The sequence below is a fragment of the Merops nubicus genome, unplaced genomic scaffold, assembly GCF_000691845.1.
Source record: "Merops nubicus isolate BGI_N331 unplaced genomic scaffold, ASM69184v1 scaffold15547, whole genome shotgun sequence".
NCBI classification, from domain to species: domain Eukaryota; kingdom Metazoa; phylum Chordata; class Aves; order Coraciiformes; family Meropidae; genus Merops; species Merops nubicus.
The window spans coordinates 74432-99201 of NW_008619889.1; the positions used below are offsets into that span (position 1 = coordinate 74432).

The 24770-nt window shown below is 40.9% G+C and overlaps 1 protein-coding gene across 1 annotated transcript in view; it reads right to left on the reverse strand.

The window, feature by feature from the left end:
• NEO1 (neogenin 1) overlaps positions 1 to 24770 on the reverse strand; it is a gene marked incomplete at its 5' end in the record, with an annotated part of 114034 nt that overhangs the window by 69699 nt on the left and 19565 nt on the right. Inside the window, 2 exons of the mRNA XM_008943967.1 lie at positions 14927 to 15063; positions 23237 to 23390. Of these exons, the coding sequence (XP_008942215.1) occupies positions 14927 to 15063; positions 23237 to 23390 (291 nt within the window). The remainder of the gene's footprint in view (positions 1 to 14926; positions 15064 to 23236; positions 23391 to 24770) is intronic.

A 24770-nucleotide genomic window follows, 5' to 3' on the forward strand; every position in this document is an offset into this window, starting at 1 on the left:
TCTTTCTCTTTAGTCTAAATCTCCCTGAGTTTCAAACCATCCCCCGTTGTCCTTTTGCAACAGGCCCTGCTCAAAGGTCTGTTCCCAGCTTTCTGACAGGCCCCTTGAAGTCCTGAAAGGCTGCAATAAGGTGTCCCCAAGGCCTTCTTCAGCAGCAGCTCATTGCCAACACATAACAGCTTCACCTTGGGCACTGCTCCTACATATAACCCCGTGCTAGGCTCAACAGTACTGACTCAGACTGGTATTTGGGCTATGTCTCAGCTATATGAGACATATGTGAAAGTGCCAATGAAATGCTTCCCCCAACACGGCCCATCCCTCACTTGGTCCACTTAATAAACAGAGCTTAGCAGCATCACATGGGGTAGTGTTAGTTCTCCATCACCCTCCATGGTTCAAATCAGTGAAGAACACAGGCAAGCCTCAGAGAACTGTGTACAGATGGCTTTTGGGACAGCCCATGTGGAAGAACTTCAGTGTGCTGCACAGTGTCCCAAGAGCATCAGAAAGCTCTGGTTTTCCTGTAGAAAGAAGCCACACTCAAGGAGCCTCAGCCCCAGCACTTTATCCCATGGGATATGGGAGGTGTGGCTCCATCACTGGTCCCACAGCACACACCAAGACCACTGTGGGATGAAAAGCTGAAGCAACACAACTGGGATGTCACGGCAGCTGGCAAAGGCTTCCCTTACGATGGTAAAGCAGCAACTGGTAGGAAATGAAATGTAATCCCTGCAAATATTAGTCAAAAGGATAAATATTGCTAGGTGCCTTTTTTCTTGTCTGCAGAATTTTCTGCATTCTATAGCTTTCCCTGAAAAAATCAACATGGTTGCCTTTGGAACTGGCAAGTCAACGGGATAAATCTATCCCAACACCACCAGCTGTGCTATGGGGTGACACTCGTGGCACTGCTCAAAGCCTGGGATTCCTTACCACCTGTAATTTCTCTCTGGTTGTGCCTTTTTTTGCCATACTCTTCAAACTGGAGGTCAGCAGATCCAGGAGCAGGTGCAGGAACAGCAGAGCTCTCCCAGAGCTTTATTCCAGTGTGCCTTGAGGTGACGGACACAAGGTGTGTGCTTCACAACCACAGCATCCAGACTGGATCACAGGGTGGAATACAGAGCTAGCCACAGCATCTCCCCAGCTCAACTCTGCATGGATGGAACACAGAACTTTGTGCAAGGATCAATGAAAAGCTGCTTTCCAAGACCCAGGAGTATCAGGACCCACCAGTGTTTGTTCTATACCAACCTAATCTGTACTTGCTTTGCATACAGCAGGTAACTCCCATGTGAGAGCTTGAACTCTTTGTAGAGCACTGATGTCCAAGGTGAGCGAATGAGTAATTGTGTGTACACAAATCTGTATGTGCCAGAGGTCCTTAAGACCAAAGCATGGAATGGCACAGGACTACCACAGCTCTGTGCTGGACAAGAGGTACATAAGGCACAGGACATGTGGTGTCCTCCTGTCTCACCTTCGCAGGCTCACTGGAGTGGTCACTGGGGCAGGTCTCAGCTCCTGGTGTCAGGGAGCAGGAACACGCAGCTCTCCCTGACACAGCTTATCCCTTCCTTGGCCTACTTAAATCCAGCTTAGCAATGTCATGTTGTCCTATGTTCCTTCTTCCAACACAAAACCTGTTTCCAACTTTGTGCACCTGTTTCAGTCCAACACCTACCAGTTTATTTTTTTTATTCCTTTTCCTTATTTGACCTTTGCTAATTTCTGTTTCCTTTCATGTGAGGATATGGAATTTTTGCCTCAGTCCCTTCTGCGCTCGTCATCTTCCCTCCCATGCTTGCAGTAAAACTCCTCTATGACCACTTTTAATTTGAGCTACCAATGATTTATTTCCTTTCTGTTAAGACTGAGCCCACCCTTTGTGCACGGACACAGTCTGTGAAAACTTCTCAAGGCATAGCCTGGGATTAACATGCTGCTATCAGAGTGAACTTGGCCTTGAAGGAAGAACTCACAACAAAGAACAGATGACAAAATCAATTTCTGTACTAAAATGAGATAACCAGATCATATATAAAAACTTATCAATCATAATAAACTAAACCAGAGCTCACTCACAATGCTTAGCAGTGGATATTATTCAAATTAAGGCTTCTAAGCAACTGCTACGATGATTTTTACAGGTAAAAACCTGAATCTAAGCATCAGTAATGGAAAAATGTTACATCCATTATTTCTGTTTTACTAAGCCCTCGTTCCTCAGCTTTTCTAGGAGAAGCCTAGACAAGCCTGTCTGACCCTGAATGTACTCCAAGTACCATGGAAACATCTGAAAAACAGGAATGCTCATCAAAATTTAAACTTCTTACAGCAGCGCCAAAGGCAATGAAAATTTTATTGAATTCCAGAGCCCTAATTTTCTACACAAAGAACACACGGCAAAGAGGTGACAGCAGCAACAAGCCCTCTGCAAAGTAGAGGCCTACAGCCTTTTGGCCCTCATTTCTAATTTTCAGAGCAAAGCTCCTTCAAACTTGAGGGTTTCAACTGGGTCACTGTTAATGCCTCCTCTCATAAGCAAAGCTGTAGGAGAAGCTTGGGAGATGATTCTCTTTAGATCCCCGTCTAAATGCCGTCCTGGATCCTCCATCTTTACTGAGCCTATTTAATGGAAGGGTCTGCAGCACTGCTTCCATCACTGTGGAAGATAAAAACCATTACTTCTGGCATTTATGGATTATTTATTCTGATACAAGGATTGTTTTCCCAAAAGGTGTGTTTAGAGCAATCGCCAGCACAGCGACATACAAGTTCAAACTCATCCACCAAGAAGTTTTACTCTTTAGTAAAGTGTGTTATCCTATCAGTTTATCATTACTCTATTATTTTATAAAGAATTCTAAAAGATGATTGCCATCCATAAGCATTGCAGTGTTATCATAAATCTAGGGAATAGGTACACTGGCTGAGGATGAGCTCCTCCAGCAAACTGAAAACAACTGTTTGGTTATTTTATGAATTATTGTTATAGGTATAAAGCCAAGGCTTGACACTCGTGAATGACTCTGGGTGCAAACAAGTTTCCAACTTGCCAAAATGGGGAATATGGCAATTTTTCCATGGGTATTTTCTTCCTTGAATTGCATTTTTAAAAAGCTCAAACCCTAAGTTTACAATTGTTCTGTTCTTTTTGATCAGTGGAGGAAAAACTGGACTTTGTTTTTCCATTTTGTCAAAGATGCACAAGGGAAGGGAGATTCCCGAAGAGGGGACTGGAGAGCAGTAGGATGGGGTGAGAAAGATGGGACAAGTGGCATCAGTTCAGGCACAGACACTGATGGAGGGAGATGGCAGAGGAAGGGAAATGGCTCAGCAGGACATGCACGGTGAGAGATGACAGCCCTACGACCCATCAGAGATCTCAGGGAGGTTCAGGGACTAACGGAAACAGAAAAAAGGAAAGAGGCGGGAAAGGAATAAAGGTAAAAACCTCCCACTTGCACCAAGAGCCCCCTGATAAATGGGCACACAAAAGGGTGACTGAAAGCTTCTGCCTCCAGCTCCTTCACTGCTGGAGGGGAGCAGAGGCTGACAACGACACCCCAGAGAGAGAGTGAATGGATCCAACATGCATCCAACAAGGCCCTTGGAACTCGGATGCCCTCCCTGCCTCTGCCTCACCGGTGGGCTTGGGGAAGATGTTCAGCTGCAAAGCCAGTTTTTGACAGGTGACTGCAACCTGTTGGCCTCATGAGCTAGGTTGGTGGTTGGCCAGAGAAGCAGAGCTGCTCACCCTTCTGCAGCACCTAATGCCAAGCATAGCTCTAAAGGGACATATTAAGAGATGCATATTCTGAAAAAAAAAATCAATGTTTAAGTGTCTCACACTGGGCACTACAACAGCTGGATACATTTAATCTTAATTTTTCTGTGTCTCAGTCAATTTTTAAAATGGACTCAATACCACTTCATTTCAGCAGAGTGCAAAAATACATTCATTAGTGTTTATGAATGATTCAGATCCCATGGTGCTGAATGCCAAAGCAGAAATAAATATGGATTTGAACTGAGCATAATAAATAAATCATAGTACTATCCCCTGAATAAAAAAAAATACCAAATATTGAGTATTTTCTCAATAAAGAGAATATGAAGCTTGCGCTCTGCACAAGGCAATAAGATCCTGTGGAGAAACAGTAGGAGAACATGGATTTTAAGATTTTTGTAACTTCATCCCATGACAAGAGGGAAGGAGGAGGTGACAAATAGAGGACAGCTAGCCTTAATATTTATTATTTTTGAATATTCGCCTGCATAGTCTTCACAACGGGGCAGTGTATTTGCATGTTAGAGACTGAGAAGCTGGCAAAGGTCAAAAAGGGCACATATTTTAAGATCATTTCAAATATTAAACCATTTGCTCACTGAATACAGATTGCCTCATATCACTTGGGAAGAAAACAAACCAGGTCTGCAAAGAGTAAAAGGAACTGATTGGATCTATACCTGTACTAAGCCACTCTCCTCTCCACCCAAGCATGAACTTCCAGCAGCACGTTACTGCAGGAACCAGCTATATCCCTACAGTAATAGCTCAATAGGAAAAAAGCCATATTTTTTTCCCTTATCAAGTCAAAAAAAAAAGGGGGGGGGGGGGGGAGTTTATGCTTTTCCATGTTTTTGTTTGTAACGAATTCTGTAGGCTTGCTTTATGTATCAGTTCAGAGTTATCCAATCGCTCATTTCCAGATCAATGAAGGCAGGCCCATCTTCTCATTGAAGCCTCTTCTCATTTACAAATCCCCAAAATAACCTTAATTACAATCCAGTTCAATAATAGCTTCCACAGAGGGAACAAGCAAACAAGTCGGACTCTGCAGTCTGAAAGGAGACGATTGAAAAAGATACAATAAAAGCTGATAAAATTATGTCTGGGTAGAGGGGGGATAAGGACAGATTGCTTCAACCTTTCCCCATGCAAGCTAGGAAAAGAAAAACCAAAAAAAGTTAACAGAGATGGGGTTCAAAACAAAGTGCTATTCCTCCCAGTGTCACGGGATGCTGCTAGTACAGGATGTTTACATGGGGGGAAAGGCTGATGGCAGTGGGACACAGATGAATAGAAAAATCAATCTACTGAGGATCGCTAAATTACGTAGAAGCTAAAGACAGCTCAGAAAATGCCCTATCTGCAAGTGCCTGAGCCCTCATGAGCCACGCTCCTCTCCATCGCCGCAAACAGGACTCCTCAGACCATCTTGCAATAGGAGGTTTGACACACACGATTCTGGTGGAAGTGTCAGCTGGGTGAGGTGAGCTCAGAGTGGGGTGCCACCATCAGCAGCATTTTGGCCAAGGGAGCGCACCAGGAGAGCTCAAAAGTGCTGTTACAGTGAACACACCCCTAACACACCATCTATGTGGACTAAGGGGAATTGACCTTTCCCACCTTGGACCACCTGCACTGTGTTTGAGCCCAGATGGGAAACCTTAAAAACCATTTCGCTGAGCTGCAAGATCAAAAGCTTTTAATGTTTCAGTATGAGTTGAGTTAGAGGCAGGATGGATTTGGAATGTCTTTCAACTTCTCTGTGACTCAACGGCAATATCACATCACTACAACACTGCTCCACCAAAATACTATGTTCTGATTTCCCTTTAAAAGAAAAATTAAAAAGAATTGGACCCTAACAATTTAAATATGTAAAGATACCAAAATTAACTTAAGGAATTTTGGTAAGCCTTTGTAAATCTGTGATTAGTTGCACAAAAGCACCTCTTCTAATTCATCTTTCTGCTTTCTAGAACTCCTGAAGTTGGGGTTTGGGGATGAGTTTCTCCTCACGCTTCAAGAATCAGTCTCAGCAGCTGCAGTGATTACAGAGAATTCTCATGGTGCACTACAGTGCTTTCCCCTTGGGCACAGGGCTCGCTCAGAGGTGGCCACCACTTGCCTGAAGTCCTCTGCTAAGCCTCCAGTCTGCTAGGTTCAAATGTCAACCAAAATAACTAAGTCCCTGGCTCTAGTTCAGCAGTCTAAGATTCAAAACATCCACAAAAGCCACAGAAGTGAAGTGGGAAATAAGCATCATTGCAAGGCACAGTTATAAATTTACCAGACTCCTCCTTTAGAGCTCACTTATCTTGAAACACCACCCAGCACAGGAGTCGCTGCTTTTCAGCTACAGTAGCTCCTAGGAAGCAAATGCCATCCAGACAAGCACGTGCCTCAGTCAAGTTGTGTTCTGAAATAAAATCCAGGGAATTATGGTTTCCTTAAGGTAGATAAATCAAGGCAGACATTTTGGATAAGGAGCAACCTCATCTCAAATCTACCAAAGAAATTTTGTATGTTTGTAATACTTTAGAAAACAATTCTTCCTAGCAAAGAGAAAGAGTAGACTGTGGAGCATTCAAACAGTCTGATACCAATGAGTAACAGTTAATAGATTAGGAAGAGATGAGGTTAAGAGTCTCAGTTACTCTTATTTCAACTCAGTAAATTAAACAGTGACCACTTTAACATGAATAAAGCGCTCCCTAGAAAAAAGCTGGCATGTAATTCTAAAGGATAATTTAAAAGATTTACTGTTTTCTGAAAAGTGGTACAGTAACAGATCACTATTTTAAAAGAAAGGGCAGAGTGCTCTTTCAAATCAAGTTTTACATATCTGAGCTACTCAAGCCAAATGAAAAGGCTAAAACTGTTCCCCTTCATATATAAGATTTTTCTGTGCTTTAAATAATTTTTTTTACTTAGAAAACAACAATTATAATCTAAACTCTAATGAAACTGAAGAAACCAAGCCAAAGTTGGCTCCTGTTCTCATCTTCTTCAAGGCCTCCTTCCAGCACCTTTCTGAAGGGAGAGCCTTGGAAACATCACTGAGGAGCACATAACTTTATTATGCAGATCACACTCGCCTCAAAGGTCTTCACATCTACCACAAACCAGTATCTTCAACTTAAATTGACACTATAACTGAAGAAACTGTGTTGACTCAAGGAATCAGAACTCTGTGGTGTTTTTCTTTTAAATTATTCTCATCGTGAAGACAAAGTCATCAACGGCACAGGGAGTAAGTCACTGCAGATAACTGCCCGCCTCCTCACAGCAAATTACTGAGTTGTTTCATCTGTGTAACTTTGGGATAAGCTTCCCTGCCAAGGACTATAGTTTGTATAATGAGACATCTCGTAACTGCACTCTTCTAGCTCCCATTAGAGAAATAAATTACTCGGTGGTATGACAATCAGCTTAACTACCATAAAAATTTAACTTGAAGGAAAGTATATGTATACTTTATAGTATGGTCGCACTCCAGAGACTTATTTAACTGATGCATGGTGTTCTTCATTTCCATTTTAACATCACCCTCAGATTTCTTCACAAAATTTGGAGGTCCAAAAGCAACATAAAAGCCTCTGTTGAAATGGGAAAAACAAACAAAACAAAACCACAAACCCAGCAAAAACAATAACACAAAACCCCAACCAAATCTAAAAACCATAAATCCAAGAATCAAACTTATATCTTGATTCAACCAATTAATCGTGGAAGGATAAACCTGATATATAGAGAAAAATACTTGCCATTTAGGGCACAATTTCTATTAAAAGAGTTCTCACTATGAGGAAGAAGGCATTTTAATGAGCTTCTTGGTTCACACATTCAAATTTCTTGGAAGTCTTTGGCATATGCAACTTAAAAATTACTCAATGTTTCAGCTTTTGTTTTTTTAATTGAAATTCAGTCATCGTTTTTTGATAGGGAATAAAGTCAATAATAAAACCCTTCAGTCTATTAGTTTATGCTTACATCTATTATATCCTTCAATCTTTAACAAGTATTCAAGAGCTGGCTGCCCCTCACCCAGCATGAGTCTCTTTTTGAACTTGCAGTGTTAAGCACTTCATCATCACGTCACAGCCATAAATCCTGTGTCAGGTAAATCCTGCTCCAAACTAAAATGTATGTTTTTAGTTTGGAGACTAGGCAAATATATCTAAACATGAAGCTTAGGCAAAAATTTGCATTTTCTCTAACTGGCTGTCTAGGGCAAGGCACTGAAATCAACCTCAGCTTATTTTTTTAAAGGGCATTCTGTGGGAAAAAGTATTTCTTCCCATAAAGCAGCAGCTGGTTCAAACCCTCGTTAATATGATCTTAATTTATTAGAAATTCCAGCCAAAAGAAAAAACAGCTTTTACAATTCCCTTAGTTCAATATCAGTTTCTACACTGTAGATATTTAAGACACTGCTGCTTAATTTAGTAACATTTTTATTGTCCCCAAGGATTACTCAAGAACATTTACAAGGAAAACCATTTGAGTCAGTTGTATGGGTTACTGATAATTTGGTTTTGTCTTTCTTAATGGTATTTTTTAATATATCCCTAAATAAATCACAAAGTTTGTTTTAAATTCACAGTGCACCTCACCTGCAGTTCTGGAGGCATTACCTCCAACCCCTCCTGCAATTCAGTTGGGGCACTTGACCAAAAGGATTCCAGTCTTTGTTCTCCTAGATGCTTAACCATCTGGGGGCTGGTTTGCAATTGTTTTTTTTTTTTCAGTGCCACAAAGATCTGTTTGAAAACTATGCGGCATCTATGTCACACAAAGGAAGTTCTTCCAAAGAGAATCAAGTTGTCTAGTGAACTACAGATGCTTCATGTAGAACCTCATGATCAATGGTTGTCAGGTACTCCAAAAAGATACTCTTAGGAGAAAAAGCCCACACTGCAACGCTGTTGTTACCTACAAACCACTGTGGCTCCACCTGCACTGCCCTGTTACCACTGCTGGGGGGTTGTTCCCAGGACAGTGTCCAAACCCAGAGAACTGCCACATCCATGGTCCTTCCTGCCAGTTAGCGGGAGGCTACTGCTACTGCTGCCAGGAAGAGCACATGCTGCGAGCTGATGTTTCTGGATGCAGCAGAGGCAGGACATTCCCAGTCAGAGCATGATCAAAGAGTGGTACTGATTTCAGGTTGACAAACGTAGCCTGTCACATCCTGTGCCAGAAGCCTCGGAGAGATGCTACACCCATTTCCAGCTACTCATCCTGGTCTGATGGTGGGTGGATGTCATGCTCTGATAGTTGAACCTATCACACTCACACCCTGCAGCAGAGTTTAAACCAAAAGTCAGCTGTTACTGTAATGAGTGCCTAGTCTGAGAACCCTCCACGCCACTTCATCGACCTGTGGATGGCTGATACCAGAGGGGATCACCTTTACAAGGCACACACATAACCCCTGTCTTCACTATCGGCTTTCAATAATCACCCTGCACTTGCCCTGACCACAGGAGTTAGCCTCTGCTCCCAGGCACGGCACAAGGCACCGACAGCAGCTGTCTCAGCTCAACCCCAGCCCCAGGCAGGGTCAGAAAACCATCCCAGCCCTAAGCTTCAGGGAAGTGTTTGCCCCCTTTGAACATTGAAACACAAGAGGGCAGAAATCACTGCTTGTGAAAGCTGCCTGACACTACAACATTCCTGTCTTGTTGTTCTGTGACACCATCACTGAATTTTAAATATTTGCACTGCTACAAGGGAATCCTTCCTCAAAATCCAAGCAAAGTTCACTCATAGTATTTGGAAATAGGATTGATGAAAACAAGGATTTGTTCCCCTATTAAAACTCATGGTAAACTCTCTTCAACAAGCTTTATTGTTCTGTGCTTCTGAAATATAGCAAGACCCAGACAAATGTTCCACCTCTCTTAGAAAAACATCAAGACACACCAAAAAAAAAAGTTTACAATGCTTCATCTCATGTAGATGGGCATTTTTAGTCTCCAGGTAAAGCCTGAGCAAGTGATGTTTTCTTAAAATTACACTCCCATTGCCTTCCTCCCAGTTCCATGTGTTTCTGAATATTTGCTTGTACTCCTTCACCAGTAACATTGTGCTTGAACATGAATGTTGCAGAGGAAAACACTCTAAAAGTAATTATATTCATATTTAGTTGAATTCATAAGTAAATGATACAACTCCATAAACATTAATTACACTGAAGAAGAGCAGGAAGGACTATTAGAAAGTCTTTTCTGAAATTACAGCAACACTGACCAAACTGACAGCAAGTTGGGCTCACCCACCTTCCCCCATCAGGCTGCTCTGACTCACCATGTTTCTTCTGTATCACTAAAGAACAAAGACATCAACAAAAGCCACGTTACAGTGGCAAGGGAAAGCAGACACGTGTAACACTGATATTTGTACTATGAACATCTTCTCCCAACCAGAGCTCTGAGGTAACCAGTAAACACAGTACTTTTTCCCACAGTACCTTCTGAATCTCTACTTGAAGCACAGCCTATTAGCAAGATAGAGCACTGAGCTTAATTAAGAACAGAAATTGGTAACACAGAAAGTATAAGGAAGGTTTTTGCAGTTTTCATTCTTGGTTCAAATTTCTTCCCCAGAATTGCTTCCAATAAAAATGAAAGCTTAATGCAAAAATAAGTTACCCAGTCATATTATTCTGTTGCTAGAGGATTTAACGTGCTTTTCAAACATCTCCAGTTTCTTGAGGACACGATCTTCTATCGAAGCGTCTGCCACAGCTGAAAGTCTGGTCACGTGGACGTTTGGAAGACAAGTCCAAGATTTTTAACGTTATTGCTCTTTCTTCTACAACCATTTTGATTTTAAAGAAAGTCTAGATTAACTCAGGCTGGTCAGTAAATAAAGCTGAATAAATCTGCTCATTGTGTGAAACAAGGAAACTAATGGACAGGAGGTAACATTCCCTCTCCACCACCACAATGGGAAAGAAAGCAACGGTGACTGATACAGGTTACCAGCTTTGGGTGCACCTAACCTTGTCCCAGGTGGTCCAGCCCATAGATTTCACCACCTCAGACAGTTTTGCTACACTGACAGAGGAATGTTTCAGCTGGTGCAGTCTACACCCCCAGCCAACTACTGTTCTGCTGCATCCTAATAACATCATCTTTTCGAATCTAATTTGTGTCACTGACTATTAATTTAAAACCTACTGGCTAGAAAAAAAAAATATACACTTTATCTCGCTTTCTTTTATTATCTCAATTACTACCCAGCCCTTGCATCGAAAGCACAAAACATGTTTTCTTACACTGCAGGACCAACGTTGCAGTATCTGTACTTTCTGCCAGAAAGAGGCAGAAAAAGCCATTAGCATAAGGCTTTTCAGCTATACTGAAACTATTTCCAGCATTTCCTTTCAAAGCCCCAAATTGATAATTCTATTGAAATACTTCTTCTGCATTTGTTTTTTTCCATACAATTTGCTCTGGCAGCACAAATGAGGCAGTGATCAGCCTACTGCCATGTGCAACCTCTGATCTATCACTACAGATATCCCAAAAGAAAGCTTTCCTTTCGTATTTTTAATTTTAGTACATTAACACAGCAAGGCTTTTAAAGCCTAGTATTTAAGATATGCTGTCAGACACTGAATGCTGTCCTAGATGACTCAAGAGCCAGCTTTCTGCAATTCCAAAGGATCACTGAAATAACACAGACAACAAAAAAGAGCAATTCTGACTCTTCTCGCACAAATACAGTGATTCATTTATTTTAAAGACTTCAGCCCTGCCATATCAATTTATAATCAAAATGGAATTTTTCTTTTTGTTTTGTTATTTTCTGGTTCTGTATTAACTGCAGTAAATGTTTCATCAGAAAGAGAAAACTCCCTCTAAACTCATTATCTACAACCTAAGTACCAAGGCAGGCGACAGGAAGCCCATGCAGTGATCTAACCCCCGACACAGTATTTGCAGAAATCCCAGGGGTGCTGGGCACAATAATAAATTTTAAATATTTCCCAGATGAAGAGTGAACTTATAACCTTCTCAGTATTTAACTGCCACTACTGCTCTTCCAGGCCACAGGTTTTAGATCGAACAGAAGCCAGCTGACTGCATTTTAGATACATTTACTACTTGTTTCCCTAGCTTTCCTTTCATCACTTCCCACTCTTATCTAGCGGAAATACTACAGATTCTTTCATTGCTGGTGAGAGCAAAACACGTTTTTCCAGGGCTCTCAATTCATTACACATGTTGTAAATAAAACTGGTACCAAATGCCATTCCTCCTGCTGACAGCAAGGGGAAGGAACGTTGTCAACACAGCACACAGAAATTTGACTCTGTACCAAAGATTTGCAGACGCCAGATTATTGCCTCCCTTCACGGGAAGGAACCTACCCTGGCAAAGGGACCTTCAAGGTCCTGGGCCTGAGACTATGATGACAAATGCTTTCTGCACCCGGGATGAACACAGAGAAAAACGAAAAAAAAAAAAAAAAAAAAAAAAAACCAAACGTACAGAGCTGTACACACAATTCATCCATTTGGTATTTGTCCCTGAAGACTATCTCAAATATGGATGGCATTCAGAAATGGAAAGCTGCAACTCTCAGCTGCAGGTATCTCCCCAGGATATTTCATGTTCTCTTCCATCTTCATGCCACTTCTCAAACACGCAAGTCAAAAATTTAGTGACACACAGGCACATGAAATCTCCAGTTTGCACCCACATCACTAGGAAACATTTCTGTAACTCTTGGATGCAGTCTTGTGAATTTGCTTCAAGATGTCTCCACACTTTGTGGCATCTTCCCCTTTCTATGGAAAAGGCCTGAAAATGTGGCTTCCAAGAGGTCCATTACTGAGCTGTTCAGCCAGTTGCTTCCTAACCCATTTCAGTCTAACCTATACCAAAACCCAACACCTTCCAAGACATATTTCAATTTTTTTAGTATTTTGAATTACCTGTGTATTTCTCAAAAAAATCCCTTTGTACAATATCAAAGAAGAATCAGGTTTAACAAAGAGTTGAGACTCCAAGATGTTTTACAGGTAAAAGTACAAAGAATATTAATGCCAAAACCAGCTGTTCATTTACTATTCATTCTTTTTTCCTCAAAAATATAGGTTACATAAAAAAATTTAGTTTTTTCTTCTCTACAAACCAACCTAAAATGTAAATTGTTTCTCAACTGCAAACACTTTCAATACCACTATTTACCTTCTCCAGTAGGGAAATGTTGCTTTCCCCACTATTCTTACAATCTGTATGGCAGGTTACTTGGCATATACTCAGGACATCTTCATCAAAATATTCCATTAATTTTCCATCACCTTCTAAAGGAAATGAAATTTATCCTAACTCTAGATCCCAGATATACTTTGTAGACAAAGACTGAGGACATAAATTTGTGTAATATGCTCCTTTCCAGGCTTCTCTATTCCTTAAAGGATATAAGAAATCTGGTCTCAGAACAAAATACACATTTAACGAGCATTCTTTTTATTCTGTGCACAACTTAAGCTTACAACCAGACAAAGCGAGTTGTTTCTAGCTACCTGCAAATTTCAGTCTGTACCAGGTACCGCAGGGAGGTCTCAGTTCATAGGTGCCAACAGGAACATTCTTTAACTGTCCTAACACTGTCAAACTATGCCACCACACCCAAAGCAAAGCAGAGATTCACAAATGCCTCACTGAATTGCCACCAGGAGACATTAGCAGAAGGAAACAAAGATAGATTTTGCCTTAGTACAACCTCCAGTACACTGCTGAAATCTTCCAACAAAAAAACCCAGGTGCTTCAAGCATGAGATGCAGAAAAATAGATGAGAGAAGGGAATTCAATGCCCCAAAAATGGATTTTTTATGAGCTTCTGCCAGGCTCATTTCTAAGAATGACAGAGGAAGCTTAAACGAAGAAAATCATGCAGTTATTAGGTGTAAGGAGATGACAATTTTTCTAGTTGAGAAGATGATGGTACAGTGATCAGCTAACAGTTACCCAAACGGTTCAACCCCTCACCAAATAAGAGTCATGCAGAAATAGCACTACTCTCCACAGTGACCTCCCAGAGGAAAGCAGAGTTAAGATTAGTACTAAGAAGTAAAAACAGAAATGCAACTTTCCAAAATGCATTCTATACATACTTTAATATATTTTAATACTCAAGCATTAATTTTTTTTTTTTTTGGAAGGCATATAAGAAAAATTCAGCATAAAAAAAAAAACCCTGTCAGAACACATTCTCAGTCTTTACACTCAAAGAAAACACACTACTTTAGAGAAGGAGCAAAGAGTAATCTCAAGATCACTTCCAACCCCCGAGTGACCTGGCTGTATATCCTACATGAAGGCTATAATCTCAGTTCTACCTAAGACTTGCTTAGCTTAATTGCATCACACCATTAATGTTATTAATTTCTTCCATTGCCCATAAAACTCAAAGCCTCATGCCAGTTCTGTGAAGTATGCAGGTTGGACCCAAATTAAACACAGCACACAGCGAGTTGTGTAAAACCATCACAAAGGAGCACCAAGTATGGAAGTATTTAAAAAGACAGAGCACCTATCTTTATCCTTTTGGCCCAAGAAATAAGGTAAGAAACCTCGTTAAGGTTCACTTTTACAGAGATGTGTTAAATATGGGTGTGACATAATGAGAAATGCTGCGTGTGCAGATATAAGCCTGCCTTTATACACCACGTCCCTAAAGAGGAAGAATTCCCTTTAATGTTTAAATGCATTTTTAAAAGTTTTTAATTACCGAGCAGCTCCGCGACCAACCCGCTTTGAAAACTTGTTGACCTTTCTTAATTTTTTTTTTTTTTTTAAACCAAACCAAAGTTCTCCAGGGTACCACATCATGTAAAAACATGCCCTTTTCTTTTTTGTCATAAAGGTTTTTCCTAGAAGTAAACCTTTTCTAATGGTTGTTCAGTGATTAAATTCATCCCTTCAGACATACTTCTAAAAGAAATTCTAAGAAATTAGAAGCAGTTTGAATAATAAGATGGAGGAACACAACATGACATAACAGAACACTGGGGAGGGTGGGGTTTCGGGGGAGGATTTTGTTAGCTGGTTTTTAACTGATTACACAACAAGACTCTAAGGAACCCGAGGCTCTACTTGCCCTACCTTGGACTGCGAGCTCGGCGCGGGCCTCGATGGTCTGGTTGCCGCTCTCGGCGAGGCAGGTGTAGGTCCCGGCGTCCTCCTCCGCCACGGTGCTCAGGGCCAGGCTGCCGCCTGCCACCACCGCCAGCCCCCCGGACCTGTGCACAACGGGACAGACTGTCACTCCACGGACCAACAGACACAAGCCCTCTGCCTGAAACAGCCACAGAAACTGAAGCAGCACTGGCATATGATATTCCTGGGTGCCAGCTGCAAGGAGCCACGTTAGGGAGGAACTGTTTAACTAGGTGGTCAAATTCCACACGTTGGCTTCACATATGATACTGAGTTCAACTCTTATCAACTCCACAGGAGCAGCTCAGCATTTTGCACTATGGGCTTCAGTTATTCTTGTTTAAATGCCATCCAAATTATGAGACAATAGGAATTGCAACTTAAAAAAAAAAAAAAATAACACAACCACAACATAAAAAACCCCAAAGGTTTTACAGAAATAGCTGGAATATTGCTTGAGGAGTTAACTGTAACATGCCAGACTTCAGCCTGTACACCATAAGGAAGCTCAGTGTACACTGTCTAACACAGTAACTGAATGTTTGGAAGAAGTTTGCCAAGATTTTAGAATAAGATACAGGTTAATAACTTTTCAAAAGACAAATCCAACAAGTTGGCAAAGTCTCCCAAAATTCTTCAATTGTTCCAAGCACGCACAATGAAATATCAGTCATGTTACCCTTGAATATGGATTTATGATACTACTGCAATTTTTGGTAAAATTTTAGACTCAATACATTTAAAACAAAATATTTATTGAAATAAAGTGAAAGAAACTAGTCTAAGAAGCATCCAGGGAGATGTCCCACTTGGGTATACCACAAGGAAAAAGATCTTGTTTCCCTGATCTAATAACAGGAAGACTACAAGAATTTTTTTTTTTATATGAAGCATAGGGAATGTGAGTGAAGTTATTAATAAGTCTGGAAAACAACATATTAGGAGATGTAAAAAGAATAATACCTGACAAAATAGTAGAGGAGTGTGTGAACAGCACTGCAAACAGGTTCTAGCTAAGAGGAAAACAGCAAGACCTTTGTCATTCAGCCTTTTTTTTTTTTTTTCCCCCCAACCGCCCAACAGTGGTTGAAGGACAGAAAGCAAGGAGATGAGAAGATACATCTTGGATTGTTTTGACAGCATTTGTCATTGCTGCCAAAAAAAGGCAGAAGCCTCCTATCACAGATCAGATGAAAAATTAATATGAGGAAAAAAATAGGAGCTTTAGGGGTTAGCAAATATAGTGAAGGAAGATGTGTCTCATAGTCCAGGCTGGAAGGGGCTGTGAGCAACCTGGTCTAGTGGGAGGTGTCCCCGTCCATGGCAAGGGGATTGGAACCAGATAATTTATAAGGCTCATTCCAACCCAAACCATTCTATGACTCTAGGACAGTTCAAGCAAGAAAAAAAGTGTACAAAGGAGATGTGAACAGGAGCTGCAAAGACGTTATCACCTTTCCCCCCCCCCCTTCTACTTCATTGTATACTATTTATCTGCATTCTATCCAGGCAAATTTATTAGATTCAAAACACACGTGTCTGTTGAGGCAGGCTTACACAAAGAAACAACCTAGAAGCCTTGACTATATCACCCTCAAAGGCAAATCTGACCAACTAAGAAAGTTTAAGACTCTTTAAAAAGATCTAAAAAAAAAAAAATGATGCTTGGTCTTCCCAATTCTTGAACCTCGTTGTCAGCATCTAATCATCAACAGTGCATAAACATGGAAGAGCTTTCCAAACATCGTCAAAGCAAACAGAAACAATGGCACTGAAGCTTATTTGTGAGAATAGCACATTAGACGTGTTCAAGCTGCACTAAAACCATGCCTAAAAAAAGATGACAAAGTAAAACAAGTCTGGACCTCAACACATCCACATGTGTGGTTTCATATCTCCTTTTATTATGTAAAACAGCTTCTTAGATTATTTGTTCTAGCATTCGTGGTGAATTAAATTAATCTGAGTAGCATGTCATCTGCTGAGGGCTGAGACGAATGCCGAAAGAAATGGAGCCAACCGGAAAACGTGCTAGATCTACCAGTGACAGGCACAAACTAAGAAGGAAGGTTGTCCACAGCAAAGGAATGATAAAAGGTTGCACAGACTGGTGGTGTCATTCTGATGACAGAGTGCATTTTTCTGAGTATCTACCAATTTCCATAGTTATCCATCTAAAAGCACCATGCGCCTTACGATGCTCGTTTTCTCATTGCCAGCCCTTGGAAAAGCAAAGGAACATGTGCATGGTAAGGCAGGAGACTCATGGTTACTAACCAGCAATTAAGAGGTTAGTAAAACTACAAGAAATTACTCAATGTTGTCACATTAGGCAACAAAAGTTTGTACTGTGGAATCTTACAAACTGCCTGTGACATAATAGCATTCACAGGAATTCTCCTTGCTGTCAAGAAACAAGGTTATATAATTTTCAGCCATCCAAATCCTTTGCTGTGCTTTTATTGTCTTTGTTTTCCTCAAGAAAGCCTCGAGGAGTGTCCAGAGTTTACCAATATGTGATCCAATGCAAGCTCACCGTTGTTAAAAACACGGAAGGAAACAACTACTATGTCAGACTCCTCCGTGATTCCTTCTACAGGCATTAGCTGTGGAAGAACTCCGGGCTTCAAGCAAAACGGCTTTTGTAATAAAGTAAAAACATCTTAATTTTGTAAGGACAAGGAAGCATTTCCACAACAGAGCTAAGCAATCAGATTTCAGGCACTGGAGACAAAGAATCAGCTTAATAGAAAAGCGATAACGTAATTTAAAGTGTCATTAAAAACAACAAAGATTGATCATTCGAGTGTCAGGGAACAGCAAAATCAAATTCAAGCCTTTTGTACACGTCCCGTGCATCCCTCAGTGACACACTCACAGCACACAATGACTTGAGCTCCTTTGGATGCCCCACTCACACGATTTTTTGGGTTTCATTATCACAAGATACAGTCAGCCTGCATTAATTTACTGTATTCAAACAGGCAGATATACCCTGAGATCTTGGCTTTTCTTTTATCCCCTTTTTAAAATTACTATTCCCAAAACATCTCATAATCTATTTGCAGTCTCAATAAAGTACAGCAGACAAAATTAGACAGTAAATTAGATTATATTGTGGAATCTACTACCAGAAAAAAATCTGTGTAATTACTTTGCTATGTTTAACCTTTACCGAGTTGGGCAAGTGTAATTCACTTAATACAAATCACCCCAAGTGCCTGGCAAACTATAATACGGAATGATTAAAAATATCACAGTCATGTGAAGTATTAAAAAAAAAAAAGCTGCATTAAGAACTTGTATGTGATCATATAATTAAAAGACTTCATTTGAACAGCACACAGTATAAAGATGAGTGCTGCATGGGCAACCTCAGTTTTGTCACCTCTTTGCTTCAGAAAATGATGAGCAATGCAGCCTCGTGCTGGAAAGGCTTCAAAGCAGAACATCTTCCAAACATGTGAAACACGTTGCCTGTCTCCCAAGCTCTGAAAACCCATTCTTGGCAGCCACCTCGCCTGACACTTCACTTTTCAACTTCAGAATCATCACAAAGCACAAGATGACTCCTGCGTTTGCCAACAACTAGCCCCTCAACACAGTAGGAGCCTTAGTCAGATATGACAATAAAAAAACCCACCAAAACAAATTATGAAAGTCTCAAAGTTAGCAAAATTTGAAAAACTATTCAACCTGTATGTAACATTTCTATTACGGCCTTCTATATCACATAATATTGACAATAAGGTAGATTTTATTTTAGAAATGCTACACCTTGAATCCTGGATTGTTTTGGGCCCCTCACTCCAAGAAGGGCTGTGAGGGACTGGAGACTGTGAAGAGAAGGGCGACGAAGCTGGGGAAGTGTCTAGAGCCCAAGTGTGGGTAGGAGCAGCTGAGGGACCTGGGCGTGCTGAGCCCGGAGCAAAGGAGGCTCAGGGGAGACCTTCTGGCTCTCCACAGCTCCCTGACAGGAGGCTGGAGCCAGGTGGAGATGGGGCTCTTCTCCCAAGGAACAAGTGACAGGACAAGAGGAAACAGCCTCAAGTTGCCCCAGGGGAGACTGAGGTACAATTTTTTCCCCAAAAGGGTTGTGAAGGGCTGTGCCAGGCTGCCCAGGGCAGTGGTGGAGTCCCCATCCCTGGAGGGGTTTCCAAGCCGTGGAGATGTGGTGCTGAGGGACATGGGTCAGTGGGGACCTGGCAATGCTGGGTTAACAGCTGGTTATCAAGGTCTCTGCCAATCAGAACAATTCTACGATTCTAATGTTTTCTGTTGTCCTGGTTCCGTGTAAAAAGGGGTTCAGGGCAGGACCCACACGGAACAGAACTATGTACTCGCCTCTCCCCCCCCAAGAGAGCGAGACACTTTGGAAAAAAAATTAAGTATATTGTTTAACAAGGAATAGAAAACGAAAAAGGGAGGTAAGGAAAATAATATATACAAAGATTAGGGGAAAAAATACAAAAAAATAAAATACACAAAACCCTCAGAAATGGTTCCAAGGTCCCACGGAGTGAAAGGACAACTTCCCTCTCCGAGCTGCAGGGCAGGAGTGAGATTAGCACCCACTTCCTGCCTCTTATCAGAGTGTGTGTGGGAAGGGGAGGGAATACAATGGTTAACCCCCACCCGGGGTCCTCCCAGTTGCTGGAAGGTCACGCCCCCATTCCAAGCCTCAAACCACAACATCTGTAAAGGACAACTTTTTATTCAAATAGCTGTATAGTTTGGTGGCTTTCCCGACTTCCTTTCATTTCTCTCAATACTTTCTATGTTCCTGGCAGAGACATTACTCATTCCAAGTTTACAGAGGAAATCCAGCCAAAAAAATAGAGCGTATATTCAAATTCCCGAATCACAGGCATGGCAGGGTGCATGTGCATATTTGAGCAGTATACCCAACATCAAAAGATTACACACACACACACAAACTCACACACCTCTAGAGGCACTCTTCATATTTTGAACCTCTAGTTTGGAGCTACAAACATTGGCACCGTAAATCTCAACCTAGAGCAGGGTTTAGGCTTTTTCTTTCTTTTCAAACAATGTAGTTTTGAGAGATTTATTCCTTATCATCAAGATAACTCACTAGACTAGTAAGCCAACTCAGTGAAAAGCTTCCAACACAAGCCCAGAGTTTTTCCCAGTGACAAGTTATCCAGTCTAATGTCTAACTTTGTAATTTCCAGCCCCCACCCCCGAAAAAAAACCAAACCTGCAAATGCATTAAAAAAGGCCTCAAAGGAGCAGATCACAGCTGGACAGCAATGCCTGGAGAGGGCACATGGATGGTGGGAGTGTCCAGACACCTTTCCTCCAAATAATCTTTTCCTCTTAACTTCAGAAGTCTGAGATTTCCCCATATGGAACTTGTCCTGGTGCTATTCATAGTCTCCGATGGTTACAAGGAACCAGAAAGTTAGCAGCCTAACTGGTACTTGTATTTCTTTAAAATCTTTAAGTTAACAAGTTCTGAAAGAACTCCTTGAAATTTTAAGTTTTACTACAATGGAAACTTGTAGTGTTGCATTGGCTTCACCAGTTTTTTACCCAATACTCAAAGCCTCCTTCTCTTTCATTCTAATTACTTTGGAAAATATTTCATTGTAGCAAACTAATTTCACAATATATTGCATTAAAGGCTGCTTTTGAACAAGAGCCAGGACTGCCATCATTCAAGTTTACTCCTATTTATCCATTAACATAAATTTTGCAGTCTTTCACAAATACTCCATCAAAATTACACCTCTCCTTTTTTCCAAACCTTATACTAAGTATTTAACTGTAAAACCCCACCACCCCCAATCCTAAAAAAGAATCTATTTTTCCAATAAATCTAGGCTCCTACACATATTCTCCTTAGCCACACAGCTTGAAAGGACAAGATTTAATTTTGTATTAGACTACATGATTTAGGCAAACAACCTTCTCTTCAGTTTTGTCTTTTTTAACTGTGGCAATTAACCAGGGATAACTAATGGGGACATACCTGACCATGCTATCCGAGTTTTGTTTCTCAGTCCCACACATACACATGCTCAGCCATGTATCAGTATGTACGTGTAGACATGTCTGTATACCTACATGTATGTATGTTAATGTCTGTAGTGTGTGTATACAAGCAAAAAAACCCCCATCATTTAAAAGCTTTTTCCAGGCAAAAGGAATGGTAAAACCTGCCCAGATGAAAAGGATCAGTTTTTTCTTGGGATAAAGAAAAGCCACAGCAATAAGAAAAGTCTTACTTTTATATTAAAAGGGGATTTTAATACAAATTAAATATGTTTTAATTTGTAATTTAATTAACAGACCATGCATAATAAGTTAAGGTACCTATTTTGCTACAGCCCTACTCCAGGCTTTATTCCAACAAAGAATCTTAATTTTCAGTTCTAGAGATTTTCCAGCTATTGCATTCCAAAAAACTAAGAGGACAGCTGTTGAGGTAAATAGAGTCGAAGAAATTTTTTTTGTCTGCTCTTCACATCTCATCTCTGTTAAGCCACAGTCATGAGTACCGGACTTAAGGAGTTTTGGCACAGTTTGATCATTTTCATGAACAGTATAGGAAGCTTACTCCTGCAGAGTGAAAAAAAATCCAATTTTCTCCTTTATCCAACTCAACAGTAAACTCTAAAATAAGCACACATTTCACTATAAGAAAAAAAAGCAGCTATGTATTGTAATAAGGAAAAAAAAAAGTTTAAAATCTATTTAATCAAAATGACTTTACTCACTCATCTTCATGCTAAATATTCACAAAAAATCAGGTCACACATGGTTCCAATTGTGCACATATAAAGATTAAGCAGGTTTACCAATGTTATACCTCATATCTCCACTAAAATATCTCACTCTGAATTTTGAGAAGAAAAACGTGTGAAGATCTCAGAAGTTACCATGACACCCTGCAGAGAAAAGCTCATAAGGTAACAGACAGCATCGTATTCAGAGCAGGATTTGAAAATCTGGGCTCTGTATCAAAAACCCAGAAGAAAATACAAAGGAGAGTTCTTCAGCAAGTGAGCTCCATCATCCTTGTACCATGAACCTAGAGAAGGATGGGGTGGGGAGGCAGGAAAAATTTATAAAGCTACAACATGACATCATTTCACATGCAAGAAAAACACATTAAGATCTAACCAGGCACATTTATTCTGACAATTCATCACATTTGATTGTGCAATTCTAATGAGTCTGTACCACCCTTCGTACGTGAATGATTTCTTGTATTTACAAGAAATGATTCTAAATCATGTGCCATCAGATTGACAGCGACACAATTCCTCAGTGGTATTAGAACTGTTAGTCATTACCCACAGAAGCTTGCGCTTCCCAGATAAAGACAGTTCAAATTATGAGCCCCTGGATTTTTTAATTTAAGAGTTGACAAAAAAGAGATATATTACCATCACTGGTACTGTAGAGAGACTTGCATATCTCTTTAGCTGCTTGCTGTGTCAGCCATGCCGCAATATAACTCTACCCCTTCTTGTTTCATGATTAACTTGTTTCCCCATTCATCTAGCCACCGACTTTGAGGGATGTTGAGAACATTCAAGTATCTGTTTGTAATTTCCTTGTTCTAGTAAGTATGTTCATTAGATAGACAAAAAGATAGCTTTCCTTGATAACATTTGTTCTGCTTCTTTATACAAATCTTCTACCCTGATATTTTCAACGAGTACACCACCAACAATTAATAGAGGAGTTCTCACTTAACACATTCCCGAGAGCCCATGATTTTTTTAATCAGGCCTAACATTTTAATATTCTCATTTAATGAGACATTATGTAATTTTGCTTTAAACACTTCCTCTTGAATTCTTACAGAACATTTAGATGCATACTGAACATCTTCACTGCAGAAAGAGTAATGCAAGTGCTGGGCTTCACAGGGTAATATGCCAACATGAAGACATTGGAGCTTTTCAGTAGTGTCCTTATGCCCTTAATTGCTGCTTTTACACCAAGGGCAATCTACAAGGAATATATTCTTAATAACCCTCCTGCTTCAAGTAAAATTTCTTGGTTTCAGAAGTCTGCCAAAAAAAAAATACTATGAGTCTGTTCTCCAAGTCTCACAAACTCATCATTAGGAGCTCCCCAGTATTTGGAAACCAGCTTCTGTTCTCCTTCGTTAAAATGAAGTAGAAAAATAAAAATTAATGGTGCTCTAATCCAACACTGTGACTCTGGTTGGATTCCTGCCATCCTACAAAAATATGTATCTCAGCCACTACTCACCCTTCTGTGAAAAGCTCCTCTTCGTTCCGTGTCCACCTGACGGATGGAGCTGGAAATCCTGTGGCAACGCACGGGAAAACGGCGCTTTGCCCAATGACTTTTGTGAGGGAAGAAGGCTGCCTCAGGAACACCAAGTTCTGGGGCACCTCGGGATCTGCAAATTGTTTGTAAATGCCAAAGTTGTTACTAAAGGTAGGATCAGAAGATGATCATATTTAAAAAAAAAAAGAGAAACATATAATTTCTTTCCTCCATCTTCACAGGATTAACCCATCATCTTACCCACATAAATGGTTTTCTGTAGGTGACTCTCTCAGCTTCCCACGTGAACAGCTCTTTAACCATTTCCTCCAGATATAAAACCTCGTTTGCCACTACTGGGATCCCACCCCCTCCAACTCCCTGGGAAATCATTTCAGCTAAAAGGTACAGCCCTGAAACTAGAATTTCCATCAGCTAAGAAAAATACAAGTTTGACTGTGTCCAGTCAACCTTGGGCGATCTCCTAGCTTCATCAGGTAGCTGCCTGAGAAAGTGCTTTTATGCCCCAGAAAATCAAATTACTGCAGCAGAGAGTCAACCCTAAGTGAAATGATGAGATGATTTGCATGCTGAAGCAACACAAGCTTTATTCTAAATCAAAAATACACCATGGTTTTCCACCTTTGTGGAAATCTTAGAACCACTTTGGTTGAAGAAGTCCTCCAAGGTCATCAAGCCCAAACATTAACCCTGCTCTACCAAATCCACCTCTAAGCCATATTCCCAAGCAAATGGGGATACGAGGGGAAATGGCAAATCCTCTGAATTAGTTCTGAGTTTGTTTTGAATTGGTCTGGAGAGGGGTTTGTTTCTTTTGTTGCTCCACTGGTTAAAAAGAAGCACAAGCGAAGTGCCTATTTACTCAGTCTTTTACTCCAGGAAGAGACCATCTTGTCTGTGAGAATTGAACACAGACCCGCCAATCGAGGCTGTGCAGTAACGTACTCTGAACTCAGCCACAACAAACATGCTCCCAGGTGTAACATGATGAGGTTGCCAAGGTACTCGAGAGAACGAGTCCAATGGAAGTCATGCTTCAGAACTGTCCCAGGCAAAGGGAGCCACACTTGGAGCAATCCTGGATCACACCATCTGTCTCAGGTCCACAAGCAAATTACTGCAGCAGCTCTGCCCATGTTCCCCATTAAAGGAAACTAGTCTGTTTGCTCCAGAAATAAGATTGTGTGTGAACAGGCGGGTAACACAACGAGAGTGACCTGGAGCAGCATATGGAGCAAGCCAAGCTGCAAAAGCGGGCTGTAACAGCTTGCCAGCAAGCAGGGAGAGGAGTTGGAAGGGTTCACTGGAGATGGAGCTCATCGATGCTCCAAGCTCACAACAGGGAGCTCAGTGGAAACTGGATTCAAAAATTAAGTTGGCTTTTATTCCCCCTCCCCCCTTGCATTCCTGTGTTTGAGAACACCTGCTATCAAGTAGCAGAGCCCAGAGCTGTATCCTCCTGCCTGCTGCGTATCAACTGCATTCCTATCAA